Source organism: Marmota monax, unplaced genomic scaffold, assembly GCF_021218885.2.
Source record: "Marmota monax isolate L192 unplaced genomic scaffold, Marmota_monax_Labrador192_F-V1.1 WCK01_AAM20220418_F8-fsc00275, whole genome shotgun sequence".
Classification (NCBI taxonomy): domain Eukaryota; kingdom Metazoa; phylum Chordata; class Mammalia; order Rodentia; family Sciuridae; genus Marmota; species Marmota monax.
In genome coordinates this window covers 1134069-1148546 of record NW_026691942.1, presented here as the reverse complement: position 1 = coordinate 1148546, position 14478 = coordinate 1134069, and the positions used below count along the sequence as shown (strand labels likewise).

At 47.2% G+C, this 14478-nt stretch overlaps 1 protein-coding gene across 4 annotated transcripts in view; it reads right to left on the bottom strand.

Moving 5' to 3' along the window:
- The window catches only part of Dync2i1 (dynein 2 intermediate chain 1), a 65488-nt gene extending 53595 nt beyond the window's left edge, over positions 1–11893 (bottom strand). For 2 of the 4 annotated variants that reach the window (XM_046440470.2, XM_046439797.2), the window contains exons 1-4: positions 11670–11892; positions 5154–5207; positions 3623–4049; positions 1080–1171 (exon numbers count right to left, since the gene is read on the bottom strand). In XM_046440470.2, coding sequence (XP_046296426.1) covers positions 1080–1171; positions 3623–4049; positions 5154–5207; positions 11670–11684 — 588 coding nt within the window. In that variant the 5' untranslated portion in view covers positions 11685–11892. Of the gene's footprint in view, positions 1–1079; positions 1172–3622; positions 4050–5153; positions 5208–11669 lie in introns of all 4 variants that reach the window. The other 2 variants (XM_046440595.2, XM_046440398.1) reach the window with 2 other exon arrangements.
- Positions 11894–14478: the final 2585 nt, after the last annotated feature.

Below are 14478 nucleotides of genomic sequence, written 5' to 3'. Positions count from 1 at the left end.
CAATGATCATTACACACTGTACGTGTGTTACAAGGTCACACTGCACCCTATAAATATGCACAACTACTATGTGCCAATTAAAAATAAAACTTTTTTTTTAAAAGGAAAATGTTCAGGGTTGGTGGTGTAGCTCAGTGGTAGAGTGCTTGCCTTGTATGTGTGAGGCACTGGGTTCAATCCTCAGCACCACATAGAGATAAATAAGTAAAATCAAGATGTTGTGTCCATCTACAACTAAATATATATATTAAAAAAAAGAAAATCTTCAGAAATTCAATTTCTTCTGAATCAAATTAACAAAGATTAAAAATGATGATGCCCAGGGGCTAGGGTTGTGGCTCAAGTGGTAGAGTGCTTGCTTAGCACCCATGAGGCACTGGGTTCGATCCTCAGCACCAAAATAAAGATATTGTATTCACCTAAAACTAAAAAATAAATATTAAAAAAAAAAAAAAAAATGATGAGGCCCGTTGCTGCCCAGGACATGGGGGAATTGCACTGTGGTGATTCAAATAATCATGACTTTTGTGTAAAGCAAATGGGGTTTACATTTACTTTGATCCAACACCTTCATTTCCAGAAATTAACCATAAGAAAATAATTATGAATAAATGTAAAAAGTTCACCCCATGGATGTCTTAACAACAAAAAAATTCAGAAGCAATCTCCATGTCCAAAAATAGCAGAACCGATGCATCTATATCATTAAAACGTGTCCATTAAAATATCAGAAATATGATGACTTAAGAAAACGCCCAAGATATGTCAAGTTCAAATGATCTATAAAACTTAGTAAAAATCTAACTTAAGAAAAAAGTTTACATATTACCTATGCATTCATGTGTACAAACTGGTCAGATACATATTTAAATATTATCAGTAATTATCTCTGGGTGGGGAGTAGACGGTTTTTGTTTTCTTTTTATTTATCTGTGTCTTCTAAACGTAATAAACATCAGGAGCTGCCCTTGGGATCAGCAGCTGGCTGGCCTCAGCCTGACAGGGACTCTCACGGGTGCCTCTAAGTCAGGCTCCTCCGCTGGAGCACCAGGGGGCCCTTTCTCGGGGGCCCTGTGTACCTTTCTTTCTCGGTATCTTCTTTCTCTATCTTCATCTCCTCTTTCAGAGTCTTCATCTCGCCTTTCTTTTTCTTCGATTCTTACTTTGCTTACTAAAAAAATAAAACCCATCTTAGTATCCCCAACCTTCAGCATATCAGAAGACCCAGCACCACACCACAGGCTCCACTGCACATGACACCTTCATCAGCATGTACTCCAGACCTTCCTCCACTCCAGCACATGCCCCAAGCCCCACAATGGCGAGTCCTCGTTCTAAACTTAAAACCACAATCTGAGAGGCAGGCAGAACGCTGCCCTCTCCAGTTGGTTACTGAGCACCTGGCAGCACCTAGTTCCCCTGATATCCTAGAGGGGCAACAGCCCAGCACATGACGTCTCCAGGGTTTCTGGGCATCAGTAGAAGAGCTTCCTGGCAAAGCAGAACCTGGTCAGAGAAGGAAAGTCAGCCCACCAAGCCAGTCGTCTTAGCCACCTGTGAAGCTCCAAGGACACCCCTGCCCTGGGCATCTGCTGAGGAGAGAGCATGGCCCCATAGCCTTTTGCCCCCCCCCCCGCCACTACCACCACCACTGAGAAGAGACAAGGAGGCAGGAGGGCCCAGAACAGCTAAGACTGCCAGGTGCAGCCCTGCCCCAGCAAGAGGCTAAAGTACCAGTTATCAAGTGAGGGGTGTTCAGCTAGGGCCCAGCATGACCCAGAGAGAAGTTGCAGGAGGGGTGGGAAGGACTCCATCAGGCACCCAGTTTCTGGGGATGCCTGATGCACCAAGGAAAACCAGGCTTCACTTCTGAGTGTGCACAAACAAAGTCACTGAGCTTGCAATTAAGAAAATCAACACTTCAGCACACTATACATACATGTTCAAAAAGCACACTGAATCCTATTCATGTGTACAATTAATACATGTAAATAAAAAGTAAAAATTTTTAAAGCCAACACTTTAAAAGGTAAGGGGAAAATCAAATTTTCAGAGATTGAGGCAAAGCTCATGCACTAAATGTCTGCAGAGCACTGGTCCTTCTCCAGGAAGTCTGTGACACAGGCATGCAGGTCAGACTCCGGCACACCGCGAAGGCACAGCCCACAGGACTCTCCCAGAGACTGAAAGGAAAAGTGTGGAGTCAGAAGATTCCCAGGTGTTCTGACCTGAGGCCCAGGAGAAAGCATTGCCATCCACTGGAAAGGTGGAGCAGGTTCTAGAGGAGGGACCCATAGTCTAGTTTGGGCACGTCAGCCTTGTGACACCTCCTGGACAGCACAGCCCAGACAGACACACAAGTCCGGGATTTGAGGAGCGGCCTAACTGGGCTAAAACCTGGACATCAGGAACAAACCACGAGCCTGAATCCCTCAGTGCAACAGAAAGGTGACTGGGAAGGGGGCCACACTGTCCAGAGGGAGACACAGAGGAAAAGGAAATGAGGAGACGGGCCTAGAAAAGAGACCAGAGGAACTGTGAGGAGTCTAACTGCACAACTGGTCTTCTCAGCACAATTCTCTTCAATGCTGTGTGGAAAGGAAAAGCAACCAAAGTTAATGGCAAAAAGCCCCTGTTGAGAACAAGAGACATTCCTAAAGAAAACATCAAGAACACCAAATGTTTAAAGGAAGTATTGAGCAGTAAACTAGCTACTAGTGCAACCCAGCTAACCCACCACGCACACCAGGGCACACACACCACAGAATGCCCATGTATGAACCCCAGAAACGCCCACACCACATCCATATTCCAGTAGGCCCCACTACAGACAGCTGCCCTGTGCAGAAATGACACATGACCAACACAGTGGACAGTGTCCTGGCTCTGTAGCTCTGGCACAGCCAGGCGAAAGCCTTTGTCCACTCTCTGATGTGCTCCTGTTGCATGTCAGTTGACTCAAGTGAATTTTGCTAAAAAGCAAAGACTATCTGCACAACCAAAGATGAGCAAAGAAACTTCCACTTGAGAGGGAAAGTATGCACCCTTACATTAGAACTCCAACAAACTCAGACAAGTAGCATTTGGATACTGTTTAAAATAAGACTGACATGTTTGAGGAATACTTTTATCAAAGAGCTTTTGATAAAAATACCTTTTATCCACAAAGGGATAATTAAAATATATCTCAACAATATAACTCTAGAAAATAAGAGAAAGTTAACTGTTCCTTTACTGACTGAATGAGCATAAGAAAAATCAAAGTCTCTCTCACACAAACAATAGGAGCCTGTAACTTAAAGTTCAAAGCTAAAACATGTGCAAACTAGAAGAGAAAACAAAATGGAAAATGAACATATCTAAAGAGGAAAAGGCAGTTGGGCTTGGTGGTGCACACCTGTAATCCCAACAACTGGGGAGGTGAGGCAGGAGGACTGCAGATTCAAGGCCAGCTTCAGCAACTTAGGAAGGTCCTAAGCAACTTGGCAAGACCTTGTCTCAAAATAGAAAAATAGCTGGGGACGTGGCTCAGTGCTAGAGCAGCTCTGGACTCAGTGCACAAGAACTGTCCAGGCAACCCCCCCACTCCCCCACCCCCTCCCCCCCAGCACCCAGGAGGCACCTGAGCGCGTCTTCCTCTGCACCTTCTCCAGGGGCCGGTCCCGAGCCTCTGGGCCCAGGAGGCTGTGGTGCGCAGCCCTCGGCCTCAGCTCCTCCTTCCTAGCCCTCCTGTCTCTCTCCTTTTCTCTCTCCTTTTCTCTCTCTTTTCCTCGGCCGTGAGGCTTCTCTGTGTCTTGTTCTCGACATTTCTCTTTCGGTTTTTCTTTCTCCCGGTCTTTTGTGTCTCTCCTCCTCTCTCGGAGTTTTTCTCGGTCTCGCTCCCCACGAGGACTCTCCTTGGAGGGCTGAGGGTCTCCCCCGGTCGTCCTTCCTGAGTCGGGGTCCCTGTACTTGTGCTCCCTGTGTTCAGAGAGCTCCACTTCGGACTCCTTGTGCAGCTTCCTTTCTCTGTGTTTCTTCTCCTCCTTGGGACTGCCTGATCGTGCCGCCTAAAGCAAGAGAGAGAAGGACATCTTGACCAGGACAGCACACTTCCATTGACTTTTCTTCCCCTGCCCTGGCTGGAGCCCAGGGCCTCTCGCATGCCAGGCAAGCGCTGTGCCACTGAGCCCCTCCATTAACCTAGTATTTGAATGTGAGAATCATACTCATATCAGAGTCCCTTAAAAAACACTGGATTCAGGGGCTGGGGTTGTAGCTCAGCTGCAGAGCGCTCGCCTGGCCCATGCAAGGCTCTGGGTTCGATTCTCAGCACCATATAAAAATAAATAAATAACATAAGGATATTGTGTGTAACTACAACTAAAATATATATATAAAAAACACTGGATTGAACTGCTTCTAATTCCAGCAAGACTGGGGCGGGGGGGGGGGTGGTACTTAGAACACAAAGCTCCTGGATTCCTATTTATTTTCGTTTTGTAACTGCTGACTAGAAACCACACGTCAGACACTTTGGTATCTGTTAGCAAATCAGAGCTGGCACACAACATGGATTAGGAAGAGGTGATAGAGCTGCCTTTTAAGCATCTGTACTGTAGGCAGAGCCACACCTTCACTGCACAACTTGCAGCAGGACCTAGTCTCACTCTGTACCCCAGTCCACCTCACCACGGTGGCCCTGTGCACTGAGAACCACACAGTGGAGCACATGGAGTGCCTGGCCCAGGATGGCCTGAGTGTGCAGATGTCAGCTGGACTGAAAAGCAGGACAGGCAGCCCACAGCCTGGACTGTCCCGATGCAGTTCCAAAGGCATTAGCCACATGCTTCCACTTTGAGTCAAAAATGCATCTGAAATGAGCCACATACAACCAGAGTTGTATGGGCTGTGAATCAGGCAAGAGTGTCCACAAAACCCATAAAGGCTCCATATGGACCCTAGTTTGAATCTTTTTTTTTTTTTTGTGCAGGGGGGTACCGGAGATTGTATTTTATTTAGAGACAGGGTCTCACTGAGTTGCTTAGTGCCTCACTTTTGCTGAGGCTGGCTTTGAACTCACGATCCTCCTGCCTCAGCCTTCTGAAAGGCTGGGATTACAGGCGTGTGCCACCACAGCACATGGCCCAACTTGAATCCTTAAAACATATTACCCAAAGGTGTTTTCTGAGGTCATCTGATTTCCAAGTATCATCTTTGGTTCTTCTCTAAAAAGAAAAGTATAAAGTTAGACTTTTTAAAGTTCCAAATTACTAATTTTATGTGTTCTAGTGAGCAGCTTTTTCATGACAGACACTATTTAAATCAGTGGTAATTAATTCTCATTTGCCAGAAAAACACTCATCAACCTACTGAAATAAAAGACAGAAATATAAATTTTAAAAAGTTATTAACTATCTAAAATTACCCATAAAATTATTTTACAATGTATTCCTTTGGCTACTTCAAAAATTATTACACATTATAAAATTAAAGAGAAAACAAGTTATAATGGCAGTTGAATGCTGATCAAATATTTTGTGGGTTTAAACTATATTGTTTGTTTGTATTTTCCAACAAGAGCTAAGTGCCGTGCCCACAGGGGAAGGTGGGAGCTCCTGCTCCTAAGACAGAGGGTGCTGGACAGCTCCCAGTCAGTTTGTCCCACCCCGGGATGGCAGAAAGCCAGAGGGCCAGGACCCTGGGGACCTTTTTAGAGCTCATGGGGAGACTGCTCTGCTTGGGCAGGAGAGCGCCAAGCAGCAGCTGGAGTTTTCACCCCAGACACTAGCTACTTGCTCACAGATGGCACTGGACTGGCTGGCTTTGGGGCCCTTGAAAATCAAGTGAACAGCCTGCTTAGCCCGGAAGGTTTTCTCTTGCTTCTTTTTAGATTGTTAGGTTACAGGATGACACAAGGCTTCCCTCCTCCCGGGAGCTCCCACTCCCCATGAGCCACGCACACTCCCTGAATCTCTGCACACTGGCTGCAATCATGTTGTGTGCATCCCCTGCTCTGCAGAGATCTTTTAAAGACCAACTAGACCTGCATTTCAGGCCCTGCCCTATGGAGCTTAAAACTGACTCACCAAATAAGAGACTTTGGAGGATCAAACCCAGGGTCTCACGCAGGTAGGCAAAGGGACCTGCTGTGGAGCTACTCCCCAGTCCACCAAGTAAGGAACAGAAGAACAACATTTTCCCACAAAAGGAATAAACCCTGACCCCGGGAAAAAACACTTCAGGAGAGCCCAACAGCAGAACCTTCTTGCCAGCAAACCATTCAACTCAGGTGAAGGAGATCTGAGAATCAGACTTTGAGAGGTTTACGTCTATCATTAAGTGTCATGTGCACCTGGCAGAGAAAAGGAAGGGGAGCGGTCACCCCAGGAGGCACCTCCCAGTGCAAGAGACCTGCCCACACACGCAGTCAACCTCTACACACACAAACCTCTAACACACACAACCTTTGCACAATCTCTCTATACACACAACCTCTACATATACCATCTCTACACATTCACATAACTTTCTACACACATACATCCTCTACACACACACACAACCTCTACATAATCTACACATGTAACTGCTACACACACAACCTCTCTATACACACACATAAAACCTCTACAGACACACACACCCTCTTCACACTCAAAACCTCTCTACATACACACAACCTCTACACACGTATATACACACAACCTCTCTATACACACACATACATACAACCTCTCTACAAAACACAAAACCTCTCTACATACACACAACCTCTACACACGTATATACACACAACCTCTCTATACACACATATACATACAACCTCTCTACAAAACACAAAACCTCTCTACATACACACAACCTCTACACACGTATATACACACAACCTCTCTATACACACATATACATACAACCTCTCTACAAAACACAAAACCTCTCTACATACACACAACCTCTACACACGTATATACACACAACCTCTCTATACACACATATACATACAACCTCTCTACAAAACACAAAACCTCTCTACAAACACCTCTACACATACATACACACAAAAAACCTCACTATGCACACAAAACCTCACTATACACACAAAAAAACCTCTCTACACACAACTTATATACACATAAAACTACTTTATACACACAATCGACCTTTCTCTCTAAACAGACACACAAATGCGCACAGTTTGACTTCATAATCAACCAACTTGTCCAGAACCTGTTTATAACAGAGCTCCAGAGAACTGTGCAACAAGACCTCAGCAACGTGAAAACCACCTCATCGGCCCTCAGAGCAGGTGGGCTGACTGACTAGGCTCCCCTCTATCAACACAGGGCTTCCCGGGAGCTCTCCTCACAACGCTTCCATCAGGAGAAGGACCCTGGCTAGCGTCACCTCCCAGGAGAATGACCTTGGACAAATAGTCGGGCTGCCAGTGGACATGCCAGCTAGCTCTGGGCTGAGACAGCAGCCACTCAAGGCACAGCCAGGCAGAGTCAGTCCAGGTGTGCAGCCAAGGCCAGAGATCCTGCTGGGTGCCAGGTGGCAGTGAGGGCAGTGTGGCCTCAGTGCTCATGGACACAGGGCCTGGAGTGAAACGCACTGTCCTGAGGCTTTAACTTCCTCCCGCCAGTTCTTGTGGCTCAGGACTTCGTCACTGTGCAGATAAACCCACGTTATTTCCATAAGTCACTCTGTGGGTCGGTTAGTTGGTTTGCGTCCATGGTTCCCAGCTCAGCACTCCCACAATCCTAGTTATTTCTTTCCCCAATCACTGGGATGGTATGCATATTCTCGGCCTTTTCTCCTTGGTTCCTGAAGCACCTCAGACGCTTCGGAGGGTGCAGGCTCGAGCAGCCGTCTTTCTCCGGCTTCTGTGGCTCTCCTTTCACCTGCCCCTTCTGCTCTGAGGCAGGCCACAGGAAGCTAGATTCCATCTCGTCTTCCCTGCCTTTGTACTGCAAGCAACGCTCTGATCTACTTGTCCAGTAATGGAAGAAAGAAGGCTGCACACAGAGGCCAAGAAGAATCCGGACAGAAGGCCTGGCTGGGTCTCCTCTCCCTTCACCAGACAACCCTTCTCATTCAGTGTTCTATATACCCAGTGTCCATGCCTCAGTAACACTATGCAATGGAGCCCTGATAAAAAGCCAAAGGTAGGCTGGGGCTGGGGCTCAGTGGTAGAGCGCTCACCCCGCATGTGGAAGACACAGGGTTCAATCCTCAGCACCACGTTAAAAAATAAATAAAATAAAGGTATTGAGTCCATCTACAATTTAAGGGAAAAAAGCCAAAAGGTCAGGGCTTAGGGAGCTTCTGGACAGTGGACACCTGCAGGCTCACAGGAAGCTGAACAGAAGTCATTCATCTGGGACAGTGGCACACCCCAGCTCTGTAGGGACAGAAGTTCCTGTGCTGGGGACCCTTCCAGACCCTATGTTCTCTTCTTCTGGATGTTTATTTGGATATGTTAAAATGCCCTCTGCTATCAACCAATAAATATACTGGTGCAGAAGAATAGGTTGCTTAGCTGGGTGCAATGGCACACATCTATGATCTCAGAATTCAGGAGGTTGAGGCAGGAGGATCACAAGTTTAAAACCAGCCTCGGCAACTTAGTGAGGTCCTAAGCAACTCAGGGAGACCCTGTCTCAAATTAAATGAAACATAAAAAGGGCTCAGGATGTGGCTCAGTGGTTAAGCACCCCCCCCCCCAAAGAAGGCTAGACGTAGCTCAGTGGTAGGGAGCCTTGGTTCAATTCCAGCACCACAAAAATCAATCAATTAATTAATTAAATTTAAAAATAAAAAAGAACTATGTAATTAGGTTCCAATGACCAGGGAGCTCAATTCCTTAATGCAACTGAGAATCGAATATAGTAATTCCTTAGCTGCCAGGAACTACCCAGCCCTGGGGTCTGTTGCTTTTACTAATTTAAAAATGTTCATTAAATATGCATCAGAATAAACCTCAAGGAAACACAAAATGGATAAAAAGAAAGACCTACAGTAGATAAACTGACATGTAATTTCAGAATATTAAAGATCCTAATCATCTGGAGAAAAAGGAAATGTTCCTTGCAAAGATATTTCATTGACCAAACAAACTAGTTGCTAGAAGATAAAAGTATAATGCTTCAAAATTCTGGGAAATTATTTTGGTCCTAGAATTCTATGCTGGCCTAAATATGCATATTAGTATAACAAAGATAATAATTTTGTTGTTTTGGGGGGTGTTTTTTGTTTGTTTTTGTGAGTGCTAGAGTTGGAACCCAAGGCCTCATGCATGCTAAGCAAGCACTCTACCACTGAGCCACATCCCCAGCCCCAATAAATCATTCTTACAGTTTTCTTCCTACCAATCCCTGAAAAGGGAGAATTTCAAAATAGAGGAAGACACTGGATTCAAGAAACAGTGATATTAACTCAGGTCTACCCAAGACATACAAGAAACAATAAATCCCAATGAGAACAGAAAGTCAGCAAGCTTTAGGAAAATAATTTTTTTTTTTTTTATTCTGTGACTTCCAGCTTACCAATCGAATTTCAGTTACTATGACTGAAATAAGCTTAAGAGGACATGGGGTGCTGCTCATTGTTAAAGTACTTGCCTAGCATGTGCAAGGCCCTGGATTCAATCCCCAGCACTGCAATAAATTTAAAAAATAAGCTTAAAGTCACAGTGATAAGTTTTAATCCCACAAATAATATATGCTATTTTTTGTCAAAAAGAAGGCAACTAGAAACTAATGGAAGCTAGCACATGCCTATAGTCCCAGCTACTCGGGAGGCTGAAGCAGGAGGATTTCTAGAGCCCAGGAGTTCAAAGTCAGCCTGGGCAACACACACTCACACACACACACACAGAGAGAGAGAGAGAGAGAGAAACTAATGGAAAATCAAAGGGTCATTTAAGAAACATATAGTCCAAATATGAAGTGAATTACATGGCAGTACATTAGTTAAATGTAAGAAAATTTTGAGTATCTATTTGACCCTGTGGGTTTTCTTTGACAAGGTGTATAGGGCTCCAGGACTGCATCTTCTCTACTGTCCTGTCACACTGTTTGGGTCTGCAGTGAATTCTACTAACATAATCATGCATCAACCTATAAACAAGTCACAGAAAAGTAACATAATAATTTATGGAAATGGAAAGGGAATGTTATAAAGATGTAAAAGTCAGGATATTGTTTTGTTTAAGGAGAAATGGAGGGTAATTTAGGACTTATCTTCCTAACTTACTTAGAGGAAAGTTAAAAGATACTACCTAGAATTAATACAACACAAATTATTTAACATTATTATAGGAAAACAATACAAAAACTAAGAGAGAAGGTAAGAGGAAATATAGGAAAACTAAACTTCTCATCTTTTAGTGGGTACTCATAGATAGCAAGAATAACCCAATAACACTAGCTACGTTTACTGAGATTTGTTAATAAAATAGCAGACAGTGTTTTAAGCACTCTTACATGTAATATCTCATTAAATCACTATAAACACTCTGTGGTATGGCTATTATTGTGCCCATTTTACAAACTAGGAAAATATGGCATGGTAAGTAACCATCCCAGAATCATTCAAGTAAATATAGAAGCCTAACCCTAACCCTAACCCTAACCCACCCTGCCTTCCCTCCCTAGACACCGCCCCTCTCCCCGCCCTCACGCCCTGAGTACCGCCCCTCCCCTCCCTAGACACCGCCCCTCTCCCCGCCCTCACCCCTGGGTACCGCCCCTTCCCTCCCTAGACACCGCCCCTTTCCCCGCCCTCACCCCCTGGGTACCGCCCCCCTGCCTTCCCTCCCTAGACACCGCCCCTCTCCCCGCCCTCAGGCCCTGGGTACCGCCCCTCCCGGGCCTTCCCTCCCTAGACACCGCCCCTCTCCCCGCCCTCAGGCCCCTGGGTACCGCCCCTTCCCTCCCTAGACACCGCCCCTCTCCCCGCCCTCAGGCCCCTGGGTACCGCCCCTCCCGGGCCTTCCCTCCCTAGACACCGCCCCTCTCCCCGCCCTCAGGCCCTGGGTACCGCCCCTCCCGGGCATTCCCTCCCTAGACACCGCCCCTCTCCCCGCCCTCAGGCCCTGGGTACCGCCCCTCCCGGGCCTTCCCTCCCTAGACACCGCCCCTCTCCCCGCCCTCAGGCCCTGGGTACCGCCCCTCCCGGGCCTTCCCTCCCTAGACACCGCCCCTTTCCCCGCCCTCAGGCCCTGGGTACCGCCCCTCCCGGGCCTTCCCTCCTTAGACACCGCCCCTCTCCCCGCCCTCAGGCCCTGGGTACCGCCCCTCCCCTGCCTTCCCTCCCTAGACACCGCCCCTCTCCCCGCCCTCACCCCCTGGGTACCGCCCCTCCCCTGCCTTCCCTCCTTAGACACCGCCCCTCTCCCCGCCCTCACCCCCTGGGTACCGCCCCCGCCCGCCCTCACACCCTGGATACCGCCCTTCGCCCCGCCCTCACGTCGTGGATACCGCCTCTCGGCCCACCCCTCACGCCCACTCCTAGCTCCCGCGATGCAGCCAGGAGAGAAACGCTGCTAGGAGAGTTGGGCGGGGGTCTCCCCCTGGCTCCGCGGGTCCCAGTCGTTCAGACTCCGTCGAAGGAGTCGGGCGCGGGCAGCCCCCGGCCGCAGTGAGGGACGCGCCTTCCCGCCTAGCCAGGACGTGCCGCGTACCGACCTTCCCAGGTTCCATCACTCCTTGTAGACCCGAGCACCGCGGTATCCTAGGCCCTAGGCAGGCGCGGGCGACCAGGGGGAGACCAGCCGGCTGGCGCCCGCTCTTTTCAGCCCAAACCAGGCCTGCTGAGCTGCAGCTCTCGGCGGGCGGGCGTCCCCGACTCCTAGCAACCGGCAAGCCAGGGCCACCAAGGGACCAGCGATTGCTGCCCAGCGTGCACCGCGGCCGCTCCCAGTGCGCCTGCGTGTCCCCGCCTCATCCCCTGCAGGTTGATTGGTCGCTAACCGGCCCGCGGCTCAGAGAGGGCGGTATCCAGGGCCTGAGCTGCAGACTCGACAGGTCGCCGTTCTCTTCTGGACGGAAGCGCGGCGTCCCCTTGGTGAGGCCTTCTATGGAGACAGAGCGAGAGGTCATTAAAGAACTTGACATATGAATAAGGCTTTGCCCATACCAGCCGGTCAGGGGGGCGCACACCTGTAATTCCAGCGAATGGGAAGGCTGAGGCAGAAGGAGCGAAGGATCGAGGCCAGCCTCAGCAAATTAGCGAGGCCCTACGCAATTTAGACCCTGATTCAAAATAAAAACTGTTGGGGATGAGGTTCAGTGGTACAGCGCCGCTGAGCTCAATGCCATGTCAATAGTATATCCTTAAGATGGGAATCAAGTGTTTGGAACGGGGTTATTGAGAAAGAGACTTTCTACAGCGCAAAGGCCGGAGAAATGAGCAAATACTCGGCAAGCTTAAATAGGGCTTGGACACAGGCTGCCGCGCAGCAGGACTGTCGTGCCAGCGCCGCGGTTTTGCAGCTGGGGATTTTCTGTGCATGCTGTTTTCCAGTTCTAGTTAGGAACCAGTCTACGACCACGGTATGCACAAAGTTGGTAGCTCCCGCCTCTCCGGGAGGCGATATTAAGGCAAATCACGCCTTCCGCACTTGGGCTGAGCCTGCCTTCCCCTTCCGCTGGTCCTTATACTGGAGAGGAAGGCAGCTAAGGAGATGTAGGTGAAGCTGCTTCTGCAGAGCCTGCCCCAGCAAAGCCGACCTGAGCGCTCACCAGCGTCACGCTGTTTCTTGAATATGAGAGTGAATGGAAATACAGCCGCCTGCTACAGAAATGACAACCCCAATCATACTGTTGTCAAACTACCTCCTAAGTATCTCTTGAATATGAATGTGTTCATTTCTCTCCACTCCAGTCCCTAGCAACCCCTCCTCCATTGCAGACAAAGCTATCTAAACTGTAAATCTTGTGTCGCTCCCTGCCTTTACCGCACTCTCTCATCACCAGAGTAACTTGGAGTTGTTAAAGTGCACCAATCTACAGACCTCTGCAAATGCTATTTCCTCTTTCTTACACAATCAGTTATATCTGCAGAATAAATCAATCTAGGCCTATAGAGAAACCTAAAACAATTATTTTTTAATAGCTCATTGACAATTGATTACAACATAATATTTCTTCTATCTTTATTTATTCACTAAATGATGACTAAGCTCCTTGACCTGGCAATCAAGAGAGTGCTAGTCATAGCTAAGTACAACACTATCTGGACCTCTAGCAACTAGTAATTGTTAAGACAGAAATATGCAAACAACTATTAAATGATGTGAAAGTGTAAGAGCTACTAATAAAATGCAGTGATCATCAAGTCCCAGATTCAGTCCCCAACACTGGAAAAAATAAATGCAGTGATTCTGCCTGGAAGAAGAGAATAACATTAGGAAAGGCTTCATTTCAGTTAGATCTTGAAGCATAAATAATTAACCAGGAAGATTCACTGAGAAAGAACATTTTGTGGGGGAAGACAAATGTGCAAACAAGAATAGTTGGGAAGCGTTCAGTAATCGTATCTATAACAGCACTGTCAATTGAAATAGAAGGTGAGTCCCATTTGCTTACACATTTTCTAGTAGCTACATTTTGTTGTTTTGCCAATGGTGTTTTGGTTGTTTCTTTGTTTTGGTACTGGGGATTGAACCCAGGGACACTACATTCCAAGCCCTTTCTGAGGCTAGCCTCAAACTTGGAATCCTCCTGTCTCAGCTTCCTGAGATGCTGGGATTATAGGAGTGGGCCACCAGACGAGATTATAATCACCTCTTATCATACTGCCCATTAAGTTCCAACCACAGAAAGGGGAGGAACTTAATGGGACCACAGCAGTCCCAGATACTTCAAGTGAAGCAGGTCCTCACCACACAGTCCTCCCAAAGAGGAATCCAATATTGACACAGTCCACAGACTCCCTTCAAGCTTCATCAGGAACATCCATTGCATGGACTGTGTGCCTTTGGTCTCTTATAATCTGGAACTGTTTTAAACAAAATAGGAGGGCTTTTATATTGGCTATTTGATGTTCCCTCAGGTCATGCTTCCTGCTAGAAGTGTTCTAGAAATGTCAACACATATCAGGATTCAAAATTCCAACCTGTCTCCCACTGGTAATGTGTAGTTCCATCAGCTGAGTAGGTGATAACCCTGATGAGAGCAGGTTATGCTCCTTGGCACTGGGTTAGTGTTGCTTCCAGACCCTCATCTGGCAGAATCAGGAAGTGCACCTGTGTTCATACACACATACACCTACACTCACATGTGCACAAGTACAGGCATACGACTATTTTTATGTCTATCTGTACATATGCATCAAAAACATGAGTTTACTAATACCTCCAATTTCAATCCATTCCCACATAGTTCTTTGTAGTCTTCCTCCTTTCTAAGTTTTGGGGGTTTTCTTGTTGTTTTTGAGTTTTTTGGTTTTTGTTATGTCTCTTGTGGTACTACGGATTGAACCCAGGAGCTCTTT